The sequence below is a fragment of the Pygocentrus nattereri genome, chromosome 6 (assembly GCF_015220715.1).
Source record: "Pygocentrus nattereri isolate fPygNat1 chromosome 6, fPygNat1.pri, whole genome shotgun sequence".
In the NCBI taxonomy this organism is placed as follows: domain Eukaryota; kingdom Metazoa; phylum Chordata; class Actinopteri; order Characiformes; family Serrasalmidae; genus Pygocentrus; species Pygocentrus nattereri.
Genome location: NC_051216.1, coordinates 17,988,732 through 18,015,015, shown reverse-complemented (window position 1 = coordinate 18,015,015; position 26,284 = coordinate 17,988,732). Strand labels below are relative to the sequence as shown.

The following is a 26,284-nucleotide window of genomic DNA, read 5'->3' as shown; positions in this document are numbered from 1 at the left end:
TGCATGAAAATATGTTCAAGAATTGTAATTACATTTCTGCCATACAGCCATACGTCAGTGTGTAGGTGAACTTAAAATATGAGCATCTAGCAAGCAGCAGTGTGAGTTTGTCTGCCGCAGCACGTGTTAATGTGGTACAACAGTGTCAAAATATAAAGGCTGTGAGGTTTAAAAATAAAAAAAAAAGGGCAGAGGAAGTTTTTAGCATGTGTGACAAGAAAGGTTCGCCTTTAGAGCATGTCAGGATGCCAGTGTGGTGTGAATCAGTAGGGTGTTATGTCTGGTGGTCGAAGTGATGAATGTCACCTCAGGCACATTACCTGCGTTACCACCTTTGTGTTTAAAAGAGCTCCTTTAAGAACGAGGCAAGCATATGACACCTGCTGAAGTAGCAGCTACATTACAGTGCTTACAGTCGTCTAGATATGAGAGATGGAAAGAGCGAGAGCGGGAGAAAAAGAGAGAAAGAGAAAGAGAGAGCGAGAGAGATAGAGAGAGCGAGAAGGGGGGGCGAACGAGAAAAAAAAATAGATTTTAAAGGTCGGCTGTCACTGTGATGCTTCTGTTCCGCTCTTGCTGTCACCCTTCTGCCTCCGTTTGTCTGCCTCTGTCTGGCTTGGGAAAGAACGCATTGAGTTCTACACCCAGAACAACTTAAGGGATCCACCCCTGCCCATCAAACGCAGCAGAGAGTTTTACTGGAACAGAGCCACACATGCTAAGAGTAGTGAGAGGTGCTGAGCTCCAGCCTCCAGCAGTGCTTCAGACAGGATGCTCCATCAGCCTTAATGTCCCGTGTCCGGGTAGCCGTCAGTGTGGCCCCCGCACCTACAGCTTCACGGATCTATCACAGGGACGAGCGAGGAGTAAAATGTTCTCTTTCTCTCTCCCCAGCCTATGTTATGATATTTAAGCTGGAGAAGATGTATGTATCTGATAATTCTCAGCGACAGACTTTTAAAAGGCATCTCATAATTGCAGTTCATCATTATTGGGTTAGTGGGCGTAGGGAAGGCTACCGAGGGTCGCTGGAAAAGGGAGAGACTCTGTCATTGTGAAAACAGAGTGATAGATGACCACTTGTGGTTACCAGCACACTAGAGCAACTTATTCGATTCCATTTCCCATGACAGAGTTAACTAAATACTGAGGCTTACAGGAGCGAGATGACCTTCCCTCGCACAATCACTGAACTGCAGGGGATGTTTTTACACCAATTCTGACATTTGACATGTAACTGACTGCAATATGTCTAAACGACCAAGGCTAGACAAAAGATTTATCGCCATGAATCTGAACAGTACAGACACAATATACAGTGCCCTCCACAAATACTGGCACCCCTGATAAACATGAGCAAAACAGGCTGTAAAAAGCACTCAGTATTGCTTATCCTTTTAAGCTGTCTTTCAAAATATGAACAAAATTTTGAGAAGTTTTCCTCCCACTGAGTAAATTCACCATGGCCAGTGCCAAGTGTCTGTTATAGAGTACTGGACAGCACTGGGATAAGCAGCAATGAAACCCCATTCTCTGGAGTGATGGAGCACCAATTAATACCTTTGGGGTGAGATGGAGTGGTGTTTGAGATCCAAAGCTAATCTTTCAACATCAGTACCTGACCTAACTAATGCTCTCGGGACTGTATGAAAACACATACTCACAGAAATATTCCAACATCTAGAGTAAAGATTTCTAATACACTTAACATCAGAAAAGAATATGGCTATTCCTAGGGTTTCAAGTACTATTCTAACAGGATTAGTTTTACATATGGAGGTGGGATAATGTAATTATTACCAGCGTTTCTCAGGGTTTTAGTCCCGTCCTAATCTGCCACTTTAATTTCACCACTCAGACAATGTATTCTTGCCTCAGTAAAGAGCCCAATGGTTCATACTGTACTATAAACAGTAAAATAACTCCAGGTGATAATCTCATGTTGGACAATATTCCATTATATTGCATGGAAAAGAATCTATCTTATGGGGGCAACTAAGGAAGCATTTACTTGTACTTTCTGTTGCCTAAATCAAGCCAATATGTTATTATTACTGAAGATATAAAAACATGTAGAATAACTAGAGACTGATGTTACATGGTGATGTTGAGTGTTTTCTGTAAAGTGCTATGCCAGTCACAATGCTTATTATATACTGCAGTGACTCAAGATGGGGTTAGGATTAAAGGAAATCCAGTCAAATCCAGACTAACGTGAAAATGAAAAAAAAAAAAAACAAACAAACAAAGAGAGGTTAACAAGTATGAGGGCAAAACAAAGGTACAAAGAAAGACATCTTTCAGAGAGGAAGGACTAGTGAATAATTTAATTAAACCACAAGCAAACAGGGTAAGAGCGAGCAAGAGAGAGTGAGAGAGAAAGAGAGATGGACAGAAAAGAAAAATGTGTGACAACATCAAAGGCTGGACTGTATAGTGTGTCCAACCAGACACACCTGTGAAAATTACACACACTCAGTCCCTCTTTGTACTTTCGCTTTCTCCCCCTCCCACCCATAAACACAAATACAGATGGTTTTCTGCAGAACAAATTAATCCATCAATCCCAATCATTCAAACATGGCGGCCTTCAGCTCAAATCAACAAAAATCTCCTTCTCCATTGTGAATGGAGGGGGGACATTATAAAGAAAAGCAGAGAGGGAAAGAGTGACATAGACGGAGGGAGTGACAGAGCGAGAGAGAGCGAGAGCGAGAGAGCGAGAGAGAGAGAGAGCGCGAGAGAGCGAGAGAGCGAGCGAGCGAGAGAGAGAGAGAGCGAGAGAGAGAGAGAGAGAGCGAGAGAGAGAGAGAGAGAGAGAATGAAAAGCAGAATGATAGCAGAGCTGTTGGTAGGCCAGCACTTGGCAGCAAGCTGTTTGTTTTCAAAGTCAAAATTACACAAGGGAACAAAATCAGTCCACGGGCACTCCACTGCTGATTCCTCAACACGGCCCGGCTCCTCAAATCCTTCTTCACAACTCTCACTCTGAGCTGCTTCACTTCCTCATTGTCTCCACACACTCACAGTAACCACAGTGGAAGAGGGGACAGCAGCCAAGCCCAACGACAAAGTACTCACTGATCACAAAGACACAGACGAGGAGACGAAAAAAAAAAAAACACGAGAAAGAAAACAGCCACACAGAGCAAAGAAAAATATGAAAATAGATGAAGTGAATGTGCTCAGGACGTCTGCTAGAGGAAAACTTATCAATATGTAATATTGAAAGGAGACGAGTGTTTGGATAAGAGACAGACAGAGACAGACAGAACAGGGAAGAGAGAGAGAGAGAGGGAGGGTGGACAAGAAGGGAGGGAGGAGATACACATGAACAGTGGAAGGAAAGAAAGAACAAAAGAAAGAAAAAGAAAAGTTAAGGATGAAACAAAAACAGAAAACTTAAGGATGAAATGAGAAAAAAAACATTAAGAATGAAACAAAAGAAAAAGAGAAGTTAAGGCTAAAACAAAAGAAAGAAAAAGAAAGCAAAAGAAAGAAAGAAGGGTAGAAAGAAAGACAAAGAAAAAAGCTTAAGAAGGAAACATAAGCAGTTAAGAATGAAAACACAAGAAAAAGAAAGAAAGAAAAAGAACAAGATGCTAAGAAAGAAAGAAAGAGACGTTAAGAAGGAAAGAAAAAGAACAAAAGAAACGGTTAAGAAGGAAAGAAAAAGAAAAACAGTTAAGAAGTAAAGAAAAAGAAAGAAAGAACAGGTTAAGAAGGAAAGAAACATAAGAAAGAAAGAAAAATGTGCTCTCTGGGCTAAGAAGGTTCAGACAGCAGACATCACCCGTCTTCAATCAGCCTAGTGATGTGCTGTAAAGTGCAGACTCAGGGGAAAGCTAATCTGAGTGAACTGAAGGATACAGACACAGAGTAAGCAATGACTTGGAGACTTCATCAGCACAACTGTCATAAACACAATCAATATCTCCCTCTCTCACAAAATTGGACACTTACCAGCCAGTACATTCTCTCTCTGACACACACCCACACACACACACTCTGTAAACGAGAGGACTGAACCGCAGCCACTCTTTCCTACTGCATAGAACACCGCATATGTGAATCTTTCACTTTATACACGAAACTTATGTTCACACACAGCACATATATGTTTATTAAAAGCACGTTTATAAATGTTTATCTTTCTCTCATCACACATGCACACCCTCTCTCTCATCTTTGACACTTTGGTGGTCTCATGTTTCTTAGCAACAGGCTTTCATTTGCTTATTTATTTCCACAGAAATTCCTGGATTGGATCTGCCAATGTTTTTGGCTCTGTGTGTAAAACCTCAGACAGATTTCTAGCACTTTCTCTCTGTCTGGATCTGAACAGAAAAACAAAGTAAGGAAGCACATCTGCAGGCTTGCTTTTCACCATTCGTCAGCGCTTTCTCCTCCTTTCCTTCACCTAGACTGATTTCATAAAACAAGGCTTTTAAAGCTTAATGATTCAGAGCAAAGCTCCCTAAAATGGCTATCAGCAGCTTGCGCTCTGTACAGATAAAGGATAAATGAAGTGACCCTGGCTTTACTGGCCAAAGTGGACACACAGGAGTTTTGGCCAGTCATGACTTTGCTCATTAAATAAAAATGAATGTGAGAAAAGTATGCAGATTTATTTAGTATGTGTGTGGATTTCTACATGAATGCTTTCTAAAATGTAACTAGATCAAGACATAATAATAAAAAAGACTTCAGACTTAAGACTAATAAAGACTATTTTCACTAAACAGCTTAACCTCAACTTAACCTCAGTTCATTTCATGCACATTTTTGGGATATCATCCTCTGTTGAACTTTAGATCACAGACAGATGCCATAACATTCTGCAATAGAATAGAGCTGATGGTAGGAATTTATTCATACAACTCCGAATTCATTGGTCCTCTAATGACTTAGTCATCCATATTCTGTGGCAGAATTGTAGCAAAGGAGACCCACATCACTATACTCCCACCACCATGCTTCTAAGTTACAGTAAGGTTTGGTGTTTGTATAGAGCAGTTTGTTTTCTCTGAATATAACTAAACCTTTTTGTGCTCGTTTTTTGTTTGTTTGGTTTATGACAGTAGTAGCAATGGTAACTTACCATAACTTTCTCTATGATTCTTATGGCAAATAAGAACATAAGTTATATCACAAGAAATTAGTGCAAATTCTTAACCACTCAGAGTGTCACAAGGGTGCTGAATTTCTTCCACTGGTAAACTTCTTCTGGACCAGAGACTGATAGAGGCCCAAATCCAGTCAAACTCAAATCGTCCTTTCAAGCGATCATTATCCTAGGGGTTCATAAAGATTTCTATTAATGACCTTAATTGTAAAATCAAAGATAGGGTAATGTAAAATGGTGTGTGTTTTGTTTCTTACATAAACCAGTATTTAATACCATCACTGATGCACTTTCATTCCTTTCAGGTCATTTTAAAGGTTTTACATACTTGTGATCAAAAATGTATAAAAGACCTGACTGCACTGGGGAGTATTTCCCCTGAGCACAGACACATAGGCTGTTTGCACTTCTATGTTGCTTATCGGTTTCTTCACCCAGTCTAATAACACAGACTGTCTTGTGGTTTTGTCTGTTATTTGAGCAGGATGTGGAATGTGCAATGTTCTGGTAGAGAGAAAGCACCTTCAGTAAACAATACCTAGGTCATGTTACACTCTGAAATGCAGAGTCTGCTCCTTTCATGTCTGGTTCTCATTGCGGCTGTCTGCTCTCAGAAAGTGAAGTGTCCTTGGTGTGAATAAGTGTTTGACATCCTTTACCTCTCCAGAGTAGACTAATATAGTTATGTACAAATTAACAATGAATAAAAGGGCCTTTCTTCCACAGGAGGATGGCCTACATTTCAGACAGTGACACAGTTCATTGGATGTCTTGCCTCTGAAGTACAACGAGCATGCATTTTAACTGACAACTAATCTAAAGAGCATATGAAGGCCCTGAATGAGCAAAAAAGCCTGGATTTAACTTTACAGAGGCGTGGAGCTTGTTAGAGTGGGTCAACAATAAGCCTAAGAGATACAGATGAATACAGAGTCAGCCTTGCAGGCAGGCACATTCTGTCTAGTTCTCCCTTATCCATGAGGGAGTGGATAATACTTCAATAAATTCCTCCCTGTCACAAATAGGCCTTGTTTCAGGGCTCCATCTTGAACTGAAAAGAGAATTTACCCCTTCTCTCATCTACGACTCACAGAGCCCACAGCCAGGGTGTCAAATGTATTTTTTAAATGGAGCTGAATTTCCTTCTTTTCTTAAGCTATGCAAGAATGAAAGGGAGCGTGGTGTTCAAAAAGCAGAAGCTGAATGCTTTATAGGAAACCCAAATCTGAGCCGAAGCCTCCTATTGATTTTACAAGCCCCTGCGTTTATTTCATTTTGCATGAAAATGGCTTCCGTGATTTATAATAGGAATTTATTCACATTCTGTTTCTGCAGCTCAAATTTCTCCCTGGATTGGGGACCTATGAGCATCTTGGACGCCTTGCAACTTTGTGCAAAAAATCATCCCGAGGCTTCATTCGTCCACCACATTAGAAAAATAAGAGAGGGAATGTGTCAGTCGTTCATTTTTTCCATCTGCAGCATTCCCAGCACTGGCAAGCACGGGGTTTTCCATGATTTGACAGAGGGAAGGTCGATGTGTTTGCTCTGGAACTACAGCATTGTGGTCTTGGGGTGCAGAGGGACATGTGGTCAGCACACAGCAATGAGAGAATGGCCTTCCCAGGGTGCTTTGCTTTAATGCCACTCAGCACTGTTGGCAGGAGGCTCAGACTTTTTTTTTTTTAATTTAAACACACACTAACAGGCGCAGGCGTTCTGAGGAGAGCAAGGAGAGAAGGGCGGTCTGCAGCAGTTTATAAAGAGAAAACAGAAAGCAATCTCAACACTCCTCCCCCTCCTCTCCTTCATTAACAGCACACCACAATTAAGAGGGGAGGAGAGAAGAGGCCACTCAGAGAGAGAGAGAGAGAAAGAGGTGAAACAAAAGGAAAAAAATCACCATGAAACAGAGTGATCAAGAAAGAGAAAAAGTAAAAGAGCAAGAGAAAGCTAGAAATAGAAAGAGTGACTAGCAAGAGATGATAAGAGAAGGAAAAAACAGCAAGGTAGGGAGAAAGAAGTAAGCCAAAGGAAATGAAAGAATGAGACAGACAAGAGTCACCACAAGATAGAGAAGGAGCAAGAGAGAGAAAAAAAGAAAGCAAGAGAGAGACAGAAGAGATAGACTGAGATCAGCGAGAATGACCATATGAGTGAGAGACAGGAAAAGACAAAGCAAGAGTGACACTGTGAGAGACAAAATGAGAGTGAGAGCACAATGAGAGAAAGTGTCAGCATGAGAGAGTGAGAGAGACTACAATGAGAGAAAATGTGTGAGTGTCAGAAGGGGGGTTGAGCAAGAGCAGGAGAGAAAAAGCAGGAGAGAGGACAATGAGAGAAACTGTGAGTGTGAGAGAGAGAGTGAGCAAGAGTGACAATGTGAGAGACAGCATGAGATAGAGCACTATGAGAGAGAAAGTGGGAGTGAGAGAGCGAGAGAAACAATGTGAGAGAGAGCACAAAAGAGACCACAATGAGAGAAAGAGTGAGAGAGAGAGAGAGAGAGAGAGAGAGAGAGAGAGAGAGAGAGAGAGAGAGAGAGAGAGCATGAGAGAGTGCACAATTAGAGAGATGGAAAAGAGTAAAGTGAGAGTGACCATAAGAGACAGCAAAGCGGGGGGGGGGGGGGGGGTTGTGAGTAATAAAGGTAGTAATCAGGGCTCTTTTAATCTTGTATTAAATTGTATTAAACACACACGCAAAACCAACAACAGAGTTTGACCAGCTATGCTAAAAACTCTCTAGCCGGTTTCTTGCCAAAGACTCCAGTGTGATGGCTCTGGGCTGTGTGGCCAAAGAGAGTTATTACAGAGCTCAGTGAGAGGAAGGTGCAGCACAATTTTGATGGGAATTGGATTTTGAAGCAAAAAATCAAATGATGCGTGGGACAGAATGGGGGGGGGAGAGAGAGAGAGAGAGGGAGAGGGAGAGAGAGAGAGAGAGAGAGAGAGAGAGAGAGAGAGAGAGAGAGAGCGAGCACTAGGGAGGTTTTAGGTAGATTAAAAGCATGAAGCCAGGGCTCTTAAGACCATCCTGCTAATTAAATATGTCAAAGCTCATGAAGAGGCATTTGGGGCCTTTCTATGCGCCAAGCCCCACCAAACCCACCTAGTCAGCAAAGCCTTCGGCGGCCTGTCAATAAACATTAGCTCAAGCATCAGTAAAAACTGCAGCAGAATGGATTGTTTTATTAAACATATTACCGGCCCTTTTCTTACTGCAAGCATGGAGAAAAATCACACATGCCAAATGCAAAACGTAAGCCATTAGTCAAAGGCTAGTTCTGGACGCTGCACTTGTCACTGGGAGACAGCAAAGATGCATAGAGATGTCTCACTCCAGAAAATGGATATAATTCTTTAAAAATAGCCAAGTTTCAGAGAGAAGAAAATACAGGGACTGTGCAGTAAAGTGCGACATCTACAAATTCAGCAACATTCACCCTATTCACATCATGGTCATTTTGTTTAGCCTATCAAGGTGGATAATTACTTAGGGTAAATAGTCAAGAATTAGACAGAAATTGTGGCAAAATATATGACAAAGTGCTTTTGAAACCTAAAATAGTCTGAAATGAATAAAACAAAATTTAGATGTTTCAACAAAAAACTGGGCTGATAACAAAACAAAAAAAACATGCATCTTCAAAATGACAATGTTCTTCACTTTTAATACAAGTTAATGTAACGAGACGTTATTCCACATAAACAGCAGTACTGTATGGTCTCATGGGGAGGTTTTGTGGGTGAAGTGCATGATGGGAGCATGTCACATACATCAAAATCAATCTGCACCATCATCCTCCTGGTTTAAGAGTAACAGTGGCTGACCCTAAACTGAGGTCCAGACTGCAGAGCAAGAGGATGAGGAACAGAGAGAGGAAAAGTGGGAAAGAGGGAGAAGGATGGACGAAACCAGGCAAGCAAGTATCTGATAAAACAATGTTTCATCAGCTTGAGGGCCGCACATGCAACGTGAGTGAAGAACTCCACCTATTAACACCAATCATATACATTTCCCAAATGTAAAACATTCAAACTATCAAGATCTATATATATATATATTATTTTTAAGCCTTGAAATTATTATTTATTTATTTTTGATGAATAGGTTGTTTTGCATGTTCCAGAGGTACACTTAATGTCTTACTTGTTTTGACAGAAACTCTACTACACTTAAAAGCAGTTATATAATAATTATCATACTCAATTTTTTTTTTAATTATGAGAAAAGCTACTGCTAAATCAAATATTTCAGTCCTCAACAAATCACAAAATGTGGCCAGGAAATCTTGATGTGTGAGACACACACACATTCACGCATACACTATACTGCCAAAAGTATTCAGTCACCCATCTAATTCATTGAATTCAGGTGTTCCAATCACTTCCATGGCCACAGGTGTATTAAACAAAGCTCCTAGGCATGCAGACTGCTTCTACAAACATTAGTGAAAGAATGGGTCGCTCTCAGGAGCTCCGTGAATTCCAGCGTGGTAGCATGACAGGGTGTCACCTGTGCAACAAGTCCAGTTATGAAATTTTCTCACTACTAAATATTCCACTGTCAACTGTCAGTGGTATTATAACAAAGTGGAAGCGATTGGGAACGACAGCAACTCAGCCACGAAGTGGTAGGCCAAGTAAAATGACAAAGCGGGGTCAGCGGGTGCTTTCTGCAGAGTCAATCGCTACAGACCTCCAAACTTCATGTGGCCTTCAGATTAGCTCAATAACAGTGTGTAGAGAGCTTCATGGAATGGGTTTCCATGCTTTACATGCTAAGCAGCTGCATTCAAGCTTTACATGCCAAATGCAGTGGTGTAAAGCGCTGCCACTGGACTCTAGAGCAGTGGAGATAAGTTCTCTGGAGTGACTAATCACGCTTCTCCAGCTGGCAATCCAATGGACCTGTTTTTCAGGAGTTGGGCTTGGCCCCTTAGTTACAGTGAAATGGACTCTTAATGCTTCAACAGACCAAGAGGTTTTGGACAATTTCTTGCTCCCAACTTTGTGGGAATAGTTTGGGGACGGCCCCTTCCTGTTCCAACATGACTACACACCAGTGCACAAAGCAAGGTCCATAAAGACATGGATGAGCAAGTTTGGTGTGGAAGAACTTGACTGCCCTGAGTCCTGACCTCAACCTGATAGAACACCTTTGGGATGAATTAGAGTGGAGACTGCGAGCCAGGCCCTCTCCATCAGTGTCTGTCCCACAAATGCGCTTCTGGAATAATGGTCAAAAATTCCCATAAATGCACTCCTAAACCTTGAGGAAAGCCTTCCCAGAAGAGTTGAAGCTGTTATAGCTGCAAAGGGTTGGCCGACATCATATTAAACCCTATGGATTAAGAATGGGATGTCACTCAAGTTCATGTGCGTGAAGGCAGACGAGCGAATACATTTGGCAATATAGTGTATCTTGACCACTAGAGGGTTCTTTAGATAGCTACAAGGTATTCTACATCATTGCTCCAAAAATCTTGTAGCCAACTATTAAACTGCTCATTTGTGTCCAGGGTACAACCATGGCTCAACGGGGTGTCATGGGCACAGAATCTATCATTTTATTTTCTTTCTTCATGATGTTTTAAACCTCAAGAGCCTGTATATCGCTGCTGTCCGAATATTACCTCATATATCTGTTTTCATCGTTTTTCAGTTTTTTGACATAATTTGAAAACGCCTCTTGCCCTTTATATTGTGTGTAAATTTTATGATAAATGGACAAAAACAAATTACCCCAATTGGCTTACATTGAAAGTAAAGATTTTTCCTTCACCTGTAAAGTTGTCATTTTGGACATACAAGGTTTTTTTCCGACAACAGCCATCTAGGCCCGCTCTTAAATTCCTCACTCAAAACTACATTTAATTGTAAACTTTAAGATCAGATTTTTGTAGTAGTTATGGAACAGTATATACTAGTTTGTAAAAGTAACCTCAGGCAATGTACATAGAGATAAATGGTGTGTGAAAAACCCCAACAATGCTACTGTGCTTGATACACATGTACCAACGCAATACACACTAACATAGCACTACCATGTCAGTGTCAGTCTTACACCAAGAATGAAGGATCGCCAGAACAAAACCTGGCCACTGGTTCTCACTTTATAACGTCAGAAGGGGAAGAGTGAGAATGATAAACTGTGCAGATGGGCTACAGTCAGCAACTGTACCTACAGAGTGCACCACCATGGTAGGAATTCCTAGCAAAAAGGCTGACCAATGTAGTTAACTACATTTAATTGTAAACTTTTGAGATCAGATTTTTGTAGTAGTTATGGAACAGGTTTTCAGACCCCTATCCACCAATATCGGGGCAGTCATGGGCTGGAGGTTAAGGAAGCCAGAGCCGGCAGCACATGACTGAGGTGTCCTTGAGCAAGACACCTAACCCCCAACGGCTCCCAATCTCTCGCTGCAGATTGGGCTGCCCACCGGTCTGGGCAAGTGTGCTCACTGCCCCCTAGTGTGTGTGTGCTCACTAGAGTGTATGTGGTGTTTCACTTCATGGATGGGTTAAATGCGGAGGTGAAATTTCCCCATTGTGGGACTAATAAGGGTCTCTTAATCTTAAAACTTGTTTATATGAAATAAGTAGCTTAGTCTAGAGTTTAATAATCTGTACGGTTGGGGATGAGCCCTTGTGAATTTATTTACAGCATTTAGCAGACGCTCTTATCCAGAGCGACTTACAAGAAGTGTCTTTATGGCATTTATTAATTTATGGCAGCACTATGGAGCTGCTCTGTACAGGAGGTAGTCTCTCCTCTGCTATCTCCAGCCATGTTGGGCCTGTGGACTCTACAGCTTCAGGCCCCTATCCACCATTATCAGCTCCCACACCAGGCCCGACGGAATCCCTCCATCAACAGGCCACTGCACTGCGGCTTGAACCCAGCTGTTTGTGTTTGTGTGTGTGCTTGCATTCCTTACCTGACTTTTGCCCTGCAAGGGCAGCCACTTTGCTTTCATCTGCAACTTGAAAAGGACAGGAGAGAGAGCAAAAGTGAGAGAGAGAGGGGGAGAGAGAGAGAGAGAGAGAGAGAGAGAGAAAGAGAGAGACGAGATTAGGGCAGAGAGAAAAAGTGTGCCCACTCGGGTTACCTTTTAATGACCGCTAATTACATACACATGGCCAGCTGTGAGCTTTCTGATCAATACACATATACTGCTGAGGCATCTCTGCCCAGTTAAAGATGGACAGATTAGCTTAAGGGGTGAGAGAATGTGTAGACATGTGTGTGCACCTTCTATTCGCACCCTGAGAGACCAGTGCTTTCTGACAGCCTCTTTTATAGAGTAAGACGTTGAGTTTGGCATGAGCTAGCTCACAAATCTGAGGGGATTCTTTCAAACAGAATTTTAACAACTACCACCATTTGGACAAGAATAAAAGGCAACGGCCTTTTCTTTGACTCCACAGATCATATATGCTCCTACTTGATACGACACGTTAACAAGTGTATCTGATACCCCCCAAGCCTGCACTCCTTGTCAATTTTCCAGCTGCTGAAATCCTCTGTTCTCCAGCAGCACGCTGAGCCTGTTTAAAGCTGGAAAACATGGTGCTCCTGTGTGTGCAGAAGCTGGACTTGTGTTTCATTAGGAGGCTGTGAGCTGGAGCAGCTGTGCCCCTGTGTGTAACTACACATGTCTGCGGCCTGCCTGCTAGCGCTTAGCCTCACGCTCGCCATAGCTTAGCCATGCCATTAAATGGAAAATAAATCAGTAAAAAGACCCCGAAAGCAAATGGAACATCTACTGGGTAGAAATCTCAGGCAGTAATGCATCCATCTCACTTAAAGAAAAGAGACAAAAAACATGTTTTGAATTGGTTATGGTTTTCATTAGCCAACACTCATTCCCTTGCTGCTACCTGAGAAGCATGTCATTGCAGGGATAAAAATGCAGGGGCTGGGAACCCGCCGAGATTTGTATAATTACTATGTGCCAGCACTGACACAAGCATCAGGCTATAGGCATCTAGGCCCTCTGACAAACATATAGTGTTAAATCTGGGCGAACGACAGACACTGAGGCAGCGGCTAGGCTAATCCACAGGATTTAAACAGAGAGCAGCAGCTGCCAGCCAGCTCGCAGCAGCAAGGGACAGCAGCAATAATAGGTTTTCATTACACTGCAATCGCTTTTAAATAATCCTTTTCATTTTTCATGAGGTCAATTTTTCCCAGCAGAGGAGTGAAACAGACTAAGCGCCAAGCTCTCTGGGGTGCTCCGATCATATGACCAAATGCTGCATAAAACCTCTAAAAAGCTCCACAAAATACAGTGGTCGCATAAACACTAACAGACCAGTGTTGTCATGCACTGGGTTATAAAGCATTGCATTTAGTCATAAAGGCTAACCATGACAGCTTTAGCATGAAATGAGTCAACAAACTAGAGCCCCTAATCATGGTAATATTATGAAGGAATGTACAAAGCAATCATGTAACCCTACATTCATTACATTATTGTGTGTTTTTGCCTCCTTTGGCAGAACATCATGTGAATAAACATACTACTCTTGTGTTTTTAGCAGACTTGGGGCTGTAATTGTAAACTACAATCACGTACGCTGCATTCATCACAGCTTTATAAAGATGCTGGGTTTGAAAGAAATGCAGTATTTAACTCCAAAGTTTTCAAAGGGTTAAACCCTCCCTCAACACAATGTAAAAAGGGAACTGGTCAATCAGCTTACAGAAAAGTCCTTCACTGGACCCATAACTCGAAAAACACAATGACTCAAACATTTCCAAAAATGTTTCCAAAGTGAAATGAGTAGTAACTAAAAAGGGTATTATGCTGTATTTTCACATATTTGAAGGGGGATTTTTCAAGGGTTCTGTATTATTAAATTATTAGGACGTAAAGTCAATCAGCATGGTATGACCTGAAATGTGGTAATCTAGACAAACGTACACAGAGGTGTTGACAATGGCGATAATAAGAACTAGAATTTTTAAGAATAAAGAAAACCTGAAATTCATTTGAAGTATTTTAACAAATAACTTGATAATGTTATTATATATTATTATAATATATTTATATATATTATATATAAAATATAATTCATAAATAATATGTAGCGGTGGCGTGGTGAGTAGCGCTGTCACCTCACAGCGAGGAGGGCCTGGGTTAGATTCCCCGGCTGGGTGACCGGGGTCCTCTCTGTGTGGAGTTTGCATGTTCTCCCTGTGTCTGCGTGGGTTTCCTCCGGGTTCTCCGGTTTCCTCCCAAAGACATGCAGTCAGGCCAATTGGATATGCTAAATTGCCCCTGGGTGTGAGTGTGTGAGTGAGTGACTGTGTCTGTCTGTCTGCCCTACGATGGACTGGCGACCTGTCCAGGGAGTATCCTGCCTTCCGCCCGATGACTGCTGGGATAGGCTCCAGCACCCCTCCGCGACCCTGATGGAGAAGCGGCTTGGAAAATGGTTGGATGGATATATTATATATAATGTTATTATTCATCATATGCGAGATATATATATATATATATATATATATATACAGTGCATCCGGAAAGTATTCACAGCGCTTCACTTTTTCCACATTTTGTTTTGTTACAGCCTTATTCCAAATTTAATTATATTAATCTTTTTCCTCAAAATTCTACACAAAATACCCCATTGTGACCATGTGAAAAAAGTTTTCTCGAGAGTTTTGAAAATGTATTAAAATTAAAAAACAAAGAAATCATATTTACATAAGTATTCACAGCCTTTGCCATGAAGCTCAAAATTGAGCTCAGGTGCATCCTGTTTCCACTGATCATCCTTGAGATGTTTCTACAGCTTAAATGGAGTCCACCTGTGGTTGATTGGACATGATTTGGAAAGGCACACACCTGTCTATATAAGGTCCCACAGTTGACTGCATGTCAGAGCGCAAACACCAAGCATGAAGTCAAAGGAATTGTCTGTAGACCTCCGAGACAAAATTGTCTCGAGGCACAAATCTGGGGAAGGATACAGAAAAATTACTGCTGCGTTGAAGGTCCCAATGAGCACAGTGGCCTCCATCATTCGTAAATGGAAGAAGTTCGGAACCACCAGGACTCTTCCTAGAGCTGGCCGGCCGTCTAAATTGAGCGATCGGGGGAGAAGGGCCTTGGTCAGGGAGGTGACCAAGAACCCAATGATCACTCTGTCAGAGCTCCAGCGTTCCTCCGTGGAGAGAGGAGAACCTTGCAGAAGGACAACCATCTCTGCAGCAATCCACCAATCAGGCCTGTATGGCAGAGTGGCCAGGCGAAAGCCACTCCTTAGTAAAAGGCACAAGGCAGCCCGTCTGGAATTTGCAAAAAGGCACCTGAAGGACTCTCAGACCATGAGAAACAAAATTCTCTGGTCTGATGAGACAAAGATTGAACTCTTTGGTGTGAATGCCAGGCGTCATGTTTGGAGGAAACCAGGCACTGCTCATCACGAGGCCAATACCATCCCTACAGTCAAGCATGGTGGTGGCAGCATCATGCTATGGGGATGTTTCTCAGCAGCAGGAACTGGCAGACTAGTCAGGATAGAGGGAAAGATGAATGCCGCAATGTACAGAGACATCCTGGATAAAAACCTGCTCCAGAGCGCTCTTGACCTCAGACTGGGGCGACGGTTCATTTTTCAGCAGGACAACGATCCGAAGCACACAGCCAAGATCTCAAAGCAGTGGCTTCAGGACCACTCTGTGAATGTCCTGGAGTGGCCCAGCCAGAGCCCAGACTTGAATCCGATTGAACATCTCTGGAGAGATCTGAAAATGGCTGTGCACAGACGTCTCCCATCCAACCTGATGGAGCTTCAGAGGTACTGCAAAGAAGAATGGGCAAAACTGCCTAAAGATAGGTGTGCCAAGCTTGTGGCATCATATTCAAAAAGACTTGAGGCTGTAGTTGCTGCCAAAGGTGGTTCTACAAAGTATTAAGCAAAGGCTGTGAATACTTATGTAAATATGATTTCTTTGTTTTTTAATTTTAATAAATTTTCAAAACTCTCGAGAAAACGTTTTTCACATGGTCACAATGGGGTATTTTGTGTAGAATTTAGAGGAAAAAGATTAATTTAATTCAATTTGGAATAAGGCTGTAACAAAACAAAATGTGGAAAAAGTGAAGCGCTGTGAATACTTTCCGGATGCACTGTATATATGTGTGTGTGTGTGTGTGTGTGTGTGTGTGTGTGTGTGTGTATGTGTGTGTGTCTCTCTCTATGTATTTATGTAAGTGTTGTTGAGGGGATTTATCTGTACCTTCTTCTCTGAACTTCAGAATCACCACCTAAGGTCAACCGACTATACACCAAACGTCATATATGTATTTTTTTTTATCATTAAATTGAAACATAGTAGCATTATTACCATTCCAATCTGCTCTTAGCAGGTGCTTGAATTTTGAATCCATACACAATCTAGTTATGCACCATGGAAAGGATCCATTATCGATTCTCAGTCGGCAGTGAACAGATTTTACTTAAACATGTACAACCCCAATTCCAATGAAGTTGGGACATTGTGTAAAACATAAATAAAAACAGAATATGATTTACCAATCCTTTTCAACCTATATTCAACTGAATACACTACAAACACAAGATATTTAATGTTCAAACAGATAAATTTTATTGTTTTTTGCAAATATTCACTCATTTTGAATTTGATACCTGCAAAACATTCCAAAGAAGTTGGGAGAGGAGCATGTTTACCACTGTGTTACATCACCTTTCCTTTTAACAACACTCAATAAGTGTTTGGGAACTGAGGACACTAATTGTTGAAGCTTTGTAGGTGGAATTCTTTTCCATTCTTGCTTGATGTACAACTTCAGTTGCTCAACAGTCCGGGGTCTCCGTTGTCGTATTTTGTGCTGCATAATGCGCTACACATTTTCAATGGGAGACAGGTCTGGACTGCAGGCAGGCCAGTCTAGTACCTGCATTTCTTTACTACGTGCAGAATGTGGCTTGGCATTGTCTTGCTGAAATAAGCAGGGACGTCCCTGTAAAAGACGTTGCTTGGATGGCAGCATATATTGCCCCAAAACCTGTATGTACCTTTCAGCATTAATGGCGCCTTCACAGATGTGCAAGTTACCCATGCCATGGGCACTAACACACCCCCATACCATCAGAGATGCTGGCTTTTGAACTTTGCGCTGATAACAATCCGGACAGTCCTTTTCCTCTTTGGCCCGGAGGACACAACCATGATTTCCAAAAACAATTTGAAATGTGGACTCGTCAGACCACAGGACACTTTTCCACTTTGCGTCAGTCCATCTCAGATGAGCTCGGGCCCAGAGAAGCCGGTGGCGTTTCTGGGTGTTGTTGATATTTGGCTTTTGCTTTGCATTTTTCTGCCTTGCCGCTTACTTGCAGAGATTTCTCCGGATTTTCCTAATCTTTTGATGATATAATGGACTGTAGATGATGAAATCCCTAAATTCCTTGCAATTGCATGTTGAGAAACGTTGTTCTTAAACTGTTGGACTATTTGCTCCTTGCCCAATCCTTGCTTGTAAACAACTGAGCCTTTCAGGGATGCTCTCTTTAAACCCAATCATGATGCTCACCTGTTTCCAATTAACCAGTTCACCTGTGGAATGTTCCAAACAGGTGTTGTTTGAGCATTCCTCAACTTTCCCAGTCTTTTGTTGCCCCTGTGCCAACTTCTTTGGAACATGTTGCAGGCCTCAAATTCAAAATGAGTGAATATTTGCAAAAAACAATAAAGTTTATCCATGTGAACATTAAATAGCTTGTATTGGAGTGTATTCAATTGAATAGGTTGAAAAGGATTTGCAAATCATCGTATTCTGTTTTTATTTATGTTTTATACAACGTCCTAACTTCATTGGAATTGGGGTTGCAGAGAAAGGACTGTTTTATTCTGTTTTTTGGTTGAAAGTATTGCTGATATTCAATGAAAATTAAGTAAAAAAAAAAAAAAAAAAGTCTAGTTTCCAGGTACTTCAGATGGAGGCATCGCACTCAGCTAAACTCGAGAACAATTTCAAAGTCCACCTTACACTGAGCCTGAGACAAGACCAAGTCCAAATGATGCTAAGACTGGTATTAAGGCAAGATAACCAAGGTGGTCACAGGTAGTTAAAAAGTGAATCCTTCAGTATTGAATACTCTTTCAAGTAAGGCAAATAAGAAAAATTAATTATCTAGAATCTTTTAATAATCAACTTATTTACTTGATTTTATTTAATTATATTTGAATTCAACTGAAATATTAGTACAGCAGCAGTACATTATACAAAGTATTGAGAGGTAAACTCGCTGCACTTCAGTAAGCATCCTCTATGGACAGAGCTTTCCTGTTATTCCTTTTGGACACAGGCCCTTCCTTAAACAGACACTGGGTAATGGTGTTTTCCAGCATTACTAAATCTAATTCTGCACATTCCACAGAGAGAAGAAGTGGAAACAATACAAAAATAGGTCAATGAATAATGTAGGCATTAACTTCCTGGTAACAGTATGCTCTCATCGACCGTGTGTTCTCCTCATCTCCCGGTGAGAAGAAAAGCTCAGGAGAATAAGACTCTTTGGCCTTAGACCCCCAAACATACATGAAAGACTACCATTTAGGACAGATCTTGATCAAAAGAACTCAAGAAAAGTGGACAACTGAAACACACATTGCTCTGAGCTTTCACATGGATGACTGAAGTGTTCTCTCATGTGAGAATTAGAGTCAGTCTACTCAGCTTTAGTTCAATTAAAGAACAACATTCACTGGTCTAAAGAAGGGCCATTAATCACTACCTTGATGCACTGTAGATGATGCACAGTGGGCAAATGTAGTACAAAATGAAGTATAACAATAATTAATTAATTAATATTTTTCCATGGTTTATGATATTACACCATCATAATCATAAGGAACATGAAAACATTTCATGCATGTTACATCTATGTATATGTAGCATTCTAATTTTTTTGACAGAAATAATGTATTGATAGCTCTCTCTGCACAATGGTGCAGCGATCTTCATGATTTTGTATTCCCCTAATCTGTTTATTTCACCCCCATTATATTTATTTATTTATTTATTGTTATCCTTTTTTCAGGCCAGGAGGGACCCTTGGTACTCTACTCTCCAAGAAGCCTGAGATCACTATAGAGGAACTCTAACTTGCTAGATTATAATGCAATCAGTATTTCAGTATTATAAGCGTCATGGATAACAATATCAGAGTATATCTTATTAATGAACATAAGCAAGTCTAATGTGTAGTATCAAACTTCAAATCTCTAACAAAAAAAATATGTATGTAAAAAGAAATGTATTACACTGCAATACCTAACTACTTTAGTCAGTTACTGCTTAAAGTGACCTTAATCTGTTGTCATTCCAGGTGACAACAAAGATGAGCTGAAGACGAGTCCAAAGAGTCCCTCTAAATAACTTTGTGTATGATTTTGAGGAGAGAGAGAGAGAGAGAGAGAGAGAGAGAGAGAGAGAGAGAGAGAGAGAGAGAGAGAGAGAGAGAGAGAGAGAGAGAGAGAGAGAGAGAGAGAGAGAGAGAGAGAGAGAGAGAGAGAGAGAGGAAACCCAATCAGTTGTGTATAGCTGTGCTCCTACTGGAACATCACATTGCAGGAACCAAATGTGAAAAACTAATGAAGTGTAATTGAAATTCTGCTGCATCCAGTGTTTTAGCAGAGTGAAATATTCCTCACTCTGTGCGAAATGGTAAAAGAAGGGGGAGCTAATAGGGTCATCCTTAGCTAATATCTGAAAATGTGCTGCAGTGTTCAATTTTCAAGGTACGCATTCAATTTTTAGAGCCATCTCACCCATCAAATCCTTACAGAAAATGACTCACAGGAGGCAGCATTTCATTTCTGTTTCACTCTGCTTTTCCTCCCTTGGAGGCAATGGCCCAGTAGGTTCTCTTCCTCTTCCCTTCTCTACATCTCTCTCGTCTCATCTGCACTTAGAGCACCTCTCTAATCTCGTCCCTTGCTCTCATTACTCTGTCCTTCCCTCACGCCATCCAGAGGGAGGCAGGGTGGCACCGGGCCGTCACTGATATCCTCTCTAAGGCTTTAGAGATGCCCTCAAAAAAGTACCAGCAAGTCTAATGTATGACTATATATGCTCCTCCACTCCTTAGCCTCCTGTTAACCAAGAGCTTTTTCTAGGAAAACCTTTGGGACAATCCACCCCATCTCTGCTTTTTAAGTTAGTTTTATTAGCTAGAGTGTAGCTCAGCAGCCACAGGCAGAGAAAGAGTACACCTCAGGAGTGATTACAAATAAATTATAATCCTTCAGGAAGTGATTCAATGTGTCAATGCATTTAAACGTAATTCAATTCAACTCCACTGTTCTGGAGGACTCAGAATTATTTCTAAAACATTCAGGGACATGCACAGACAGACCCCAGAGGGGGCCTGACCCATGCCCTCCTTGTTGGAGTATATAATAACTGTATTCATTGTTCCCTCGGCCACTGTTCAGGATTCATTTCATGAGGTGAAGTTCACTTCAGCCTTGCATACAGAATGAATAGAGTAAAATGGTTGACTTAGGTTCCTCAAGCATCCCAAAAGCTTGGGCGCCCCACTGGCACAGCGCCATCAGCCTTCGGAGATTCTGTCTCAGTAACTCGAGTCTGTCACAGATGCACACATCACCATATTGCTGGAAATCCCCCTGATAAAGCACTCCTAAAGCTTCACATTCCATAAGATCATTATTCTGAACATCAAACCAACCATACTGTTGACAGCAAGGAACTTACAAAACATTTAGCTACTGAAGAACAAAAAGGAAAAACAACAGAAATGGATTCATGAGACGGTCTGTGGAGCTCCTGAAGAGAAGTTTAAGTACAGTGATGACATATTTTCTCACAGTATTTAAACAGAGTGGTGGATAGCACTGGTTGCTTAAAATGGTAGACTGCTTTAATGTTTCATATCAGCATGAAACTACATATTAGGTTACCTAGGAGTCTTAGGATGAGACTCTTAACACTACATTTACCTTCGTCTGAAACATGATCAGACCACCTCTCCACTTAAGCACTTGCCATATACTGTAAATTTTGCTCAATTTCATTCAGATCGAGCCCTTGCCAACCAAAAAGGTCTGTACAAGGCCTGAAAACGCAAAATAAACAAAGGTTACTGGAGTAAATATTTACTCAGTCAAGGAAAATATATGAGCAAATCAATGCACCAAGCTTTTCTTTGCATTTTGAAAATAAAAATGACCCAAGAATAGTATTTTGACCAAAAACACAGATCATCATTGATTCTATCATTACAAAATTGATGTAGACAAATTTGCATCTTCAGGTCAATATATCGCAATGCAGAGATGCACTTTTCCCCCCTAATAGACTAAATCTGTAAAGCAGTACATCTGTATTCCTTGGTTCCATATCAGGGATTCAGTCCACCATGCCTTTAGCTTATAGAGCTTCATCCAATACGTGACTGCTATAAACACTGTTTTCCCTCAGCATAAAGATCACTGCAAGATGGTAAAATAAGTATCACTTTGAACACTTGTACAGTTCACATTACCTTGCTTTCAGGGATGCAGGCCAAAGCAGACTTGGCACTGTCTGCTCCAGTGCTTTACTGCACACTTCTACAAAAAGGTTTCCAAAGCACAAACAATACCACACATAGTAAAGGGAACAAAGCTATTAGCCTGGCAGTAAGCTAAATCTCCTCTACAGGTTTATACTCAGTATAATGTATGCATGCCTGCAAGGATCCTCCCCCTGAGAGAAGGCCTGGGGCACAGCTCACCCAGCGCTTTTTAAAGTGCCCATGCCAAAGTGAATATGAGTATGCTGCCAAAAAATTCAATTAAAACACAATTTAAACATTCTATTATTCATGAACTAGGGGAGCTTTTTTTCTTTACTGGTTATGTATTATTAATATCACAGCACTCATATCGAGTACATCCAATTTCATACCCGCACACTGAATCAAATTACATTTGGATTTTACGCAGCACGAAATTGGAATGCGGAACCGATTCTGCTGGCCATTGTGTCGCCATCCACAGCGACGGCCACCGCAGTCACCAGAGAGCCACCCCATCGGTCCTATATTAAATAAAGGGCCCTAATACATTCACAAGTGTTTGTTAAAAAGCCATCATGTGACACAGATTTGGTTTGCGCTCGCATGTGATGCATCTAGGAAAGAGGGCCTGTTATTAGATTTTTGGGGCGAGATTTGAACGTGGAACACAGATTAATTGCATTACGGAAAGGATGAGCATTGATCTATTTCCTAACATGCACTTAGTCCAGTCAGTTGCCATTCCATGTCAAAAAAAAGATTACTGGGGAAGGAATAAATAAATAAATAAATAAATAAAATATATTTTAAAAAAAAACAGCTGGGGTGGGATGGGTAGTGGGACCTTTCAGCAAGTCACAAGTGGGTGTGCTAGGCTGTATAGTTGCAATACAAGCATATATACATACGCAGGGGGTCCATAAGTGCAGTCACCAGTATATAAAGGTTTCTTGAGCGCATATCACCTCCATTTTTAATTAGTATGTTCATCATATGGAGGGGTACATGTAGCACATACACTACATGTCCAAAGGTAACCAGACAGCCCTTTTAATTAGTCAATTCAGCTACTTTAAGGTGCACCAATTGCTGACACAGTTCTTATAATCTTCTCAGAAAATTGTTGCCAACAGAATGGAATGTATTTGAGCAGCTGCACGTGGTCATTATGTCCAATGTCAAGCACTGGCTAGAGGTGTATAAAGCTCCCCAGTATTGGCATTTGGAGCAGCATAACTGTCTCCCAAAACAACAGAGCATCATAAGGATTAACTGTGATCCAAAAACTAATAATTCAACATCCTGACCTCACTAATACTCTTGTGGCTAAATGCATTCAAATCCACACAGCAATGTTCCAACATCTAACACAAAGCCCGTTGAGCAGTGGTAACCAACCCTGGTCTTGGAGATAGCCTAGTTCCAAATACAACCTGCCATATTCACTCCAGCTAATTAACTTCTTTAAAAGGTCCTAATTGGCTTAATTAGCTTTAGCTAAAGGGAGAAAGCATATTAGATTCAGGTTGAATCTAAACTCTGCAGGAAAGTAGATCTTCTGGAGAAGGGTTGGTGACAACGGCTGTAGAGGCTGTTACTGCAGCAAAGAGTGGAAAAATCTCTATTAAAACCTTTGATTTCAAAGGAAATGATGAATAAGCAAGTATGTGCAAACTTGAACATACAGCATAAAAGAGCAAATTCTGTACTCATGTACTCCTTTGATTTCATATATTCCACACAGCTAGTGATGTAGCTATGTGGATATATTAACAAATACGGCATTACAGTCACTAATATGGATGTAGCCTTTGGTTCAGTGTGTGAAGTGTCTTACCTAGGTCCATGCTCTTGGAAGATTTGACGTGATGTTCATTTGAACCCTGAGATCCTCCAGCAGTGAAAGAGCTTTCTGCAGAGCGAGGGCACGATTCCCACTCCAAACTCACATAAACACACAGAAACATAGCACACCACACTTAGGCTAAAGAACAATCCAAATAAAGCCTTACAAACACAAAAACAATAAAAAGTAACAAGAATTTCTTGGGTCCATATTCTTCCTTAACACCTTGGCCAACCAATATATATGTGTGTGTGTGTGTGTGTGTGTGTGTGTGTGTGTGTGTGTATATACACACACACACATATACATACATATACATACACACACACACAATATAGATGCATATTATCCAAAAACTACATTAATACAAAAAAATGAAATACCTCTGATGGGGACGATGGTTCATGACTCCTTTCAAACCTCCGTCCTGCCTGTAAGCTTCATCTTCACCATAACCCCCATTTGAAACTGTTAAAGAACAGACAAGGCAGAGAGAAGGAGAAAGGCCATCATTAGAGGCATTTGGTGAGCTGTGTGAGGAACATTATGCAGCCTAATTTAAGCGAGGGCCACTGGGGTCTGAGAGAGAGTGCAGCCAAAGGTGACGGAGTGGCCGCTGCTCAGAGAGAAACGAACACAGAGACAGAGCCTATTACCAACTCAAACACACTGTAATCGCCAAGCATGTTTTAATGATCATTCACCGTTAAGATAATGGGAACAATGAAGACTTGGATTTCTAGTCTGTCTAAGCTTTCTTAGCTTTAAGGATTTCTAAGCTTAGTTAAAATCAGGATCAGAATCTGAATCAAGCTTTATTGGCCAGGTATACTTACGCATGCAAGGAATTTGGTTTTGGTTACAGGAGCTCACAGTACACACTACCAGACAGGCATTTACACATAGTGAATAAAATAAAATAAATATAAAATATAACAAAAAAATAAACATAAAAATAAAACATGCATTCCTACCATCACTCACTCAGACACACACATAGAGTCATACCTGTAATCCTTACAGTGTGCCAAGTATGGGTCTGAAGTTAAAGTGCTGAGTGTAGCAGCAGTAAAAGGGTGTATAGTAAGACAGAAGGATCAATGAGGTGACAGTCAGATAAGTGGGGTAAGATGGTTTGAGACGGCAGTTCTAGAGGATGGAGTTGAGTTTGATACTACATACCAGTATTTTTTCAAGTGCAGTTTGAAGTTGGAATATTGTTTATGTGTAGTATTTTAACTGTTCAATAGTAAAAGTGTGTTTGTGTGTGGGCACAAGAGCGATATGGTGTGTTCAGCATGGCAGTATAGTGAGCAAGGGCAGCTATGGTAAAATAAAGAACTGAAGAAGTGATAGATTGGTGAGAAATGAAATTTACATGTTACCCCACTCTAAATGCAGATGCACAGTCAAGACATGTTTAGGATCCGAAGTCTGCCCCTTTGTTTATATTAGAACTATAAGGCAGATGCTGAAAGTATTGAAAACCTTTACCCCAGCAATTAGCAAGGTGCAATGTGCATGTCTAAAATATAACCTCAAATTGTGCTGGGATAAGTAATCACAAAAAGAAAGACCTTCGTCCACTTTACAAGTCAGAAATGTGACAGTCAACAGTGAAAATGCACATCAGCAGGGCATGGTATCACTTAATGTAATCTGGTTTTGAGGCAAATACGTGATTAAGGCATGCTGTTTGTATGATGCTAATCAAAACGGACTAAACTTGTACCTCTTTAAAGCAGCTTTAGCTTCATAGCTCCAGCAGAAAAAAACAAACACTGAGAGATTAAACATGTCTTGGCTGATCAACTGCATATGTGATAATAGTGGAAAAGTCACAGTCCCCATCAAAAACATTCTGCAACATAAAACTGTTTCTACTTGAGGTGTGAGTATAATTCTACTGTGATGGAGAACAAACGGACCATCTATATTTTAGTATTGTATAGCTAACATCTTAGTGAAATGTATTACTAAATGAACTACACATTTGCTTTGCACATTAAGGATAAGGTATTTAAAGCTCAATTTGATCATGACCCATGATCAACAGACCAATGAAGAACGCACTTAACCACAAAACATACTGTTTGTGGGTTTATTCATATACTAAGTATGGGGCTCCCAGTGACTGCCACAAAAAGTATTTGAACTTGGACATGTGAAGAACTGGCATGAAGCTGAATCTTATCCAAAAAGTATCATACATCTTGAAAGACAACAACTTGCTCAGTAAAGGTCAAAAAAAGTACACAAAGCCATGCCATGATGAGCTAAAAACAGGATCATCACTTTTTAGCAATATTAGCCCCCATAGCGCCGGTAAAAAACTAAAGCGAATTTCCAATATGGAACATGTCTTGGCTGATCAACTGCATATGGGTTAAGAGGGGAAACTTTGTAAATTTGATTTTTTGAATTATTACTTTAACAACTGGTGAAATGAGTAAAGCAGCTAGAATGATAAAGACTGTGTGCTCGTGAGCTTGTGTGCTTGTGAGTCATAAAGTGACTCACTTTTTTGCCAAAGTGATTATCACCAAGTGCCATGTTCTACGCAGAACCATGAGGGCATACAACCTCCTGGGGTTGCTCATCCTGGACTCTATCATGCTAAACAAAGACACACCAGTGAGCAAAATCTATTTACTCTTTGTGTGTGTGTGTGTGTGTGTGTGTGTGTGTGTGTGTGTGTGTGATATGTGGTGTGTGTGTATGTGAGTGTGTGTATGTGAG

The 26,284-nt window shown here is 40.9% G+C and overlaps 1 protein-coding gene across 5 annotated transcripts in view; it reads right to left on the bottom strand.

Moving 5' to 3' along the window:
- Positions 1-26,284, bottom strand: part of pard3bb (par-3 family cell polarity regulator beta b) — a 330,914-nt gene that overhangs the window by 125,248 nt on the left and 179,382 nt on the right. For 3 of the 5 annotated variants that reach the window (XM_017691685.2, XM_017691687.2, XM_017691686.2), the window contains exons 15-17: positions 23,929-24,013; positions 23,537-23,643; positions 12,072-12,116 (exon numbers count right to left, since the gene is read on the bottom strand). In XM_017691685.2, coding sequence (XP_017547174.1) covers positions 12,072-12,116; positions 23,537-23,643; positions 23,929-24,013 — 237 coding nt within the window. The remainder of the gene's footprint in view (positions 1-12,071; positions 12,117-23,536; positions 23,644-23,928; positions 24,014-26,284) is intronic. The other 2 variants (XM_017691688.2, XM_017691689.2) reach the window with 2 other exon arrangements.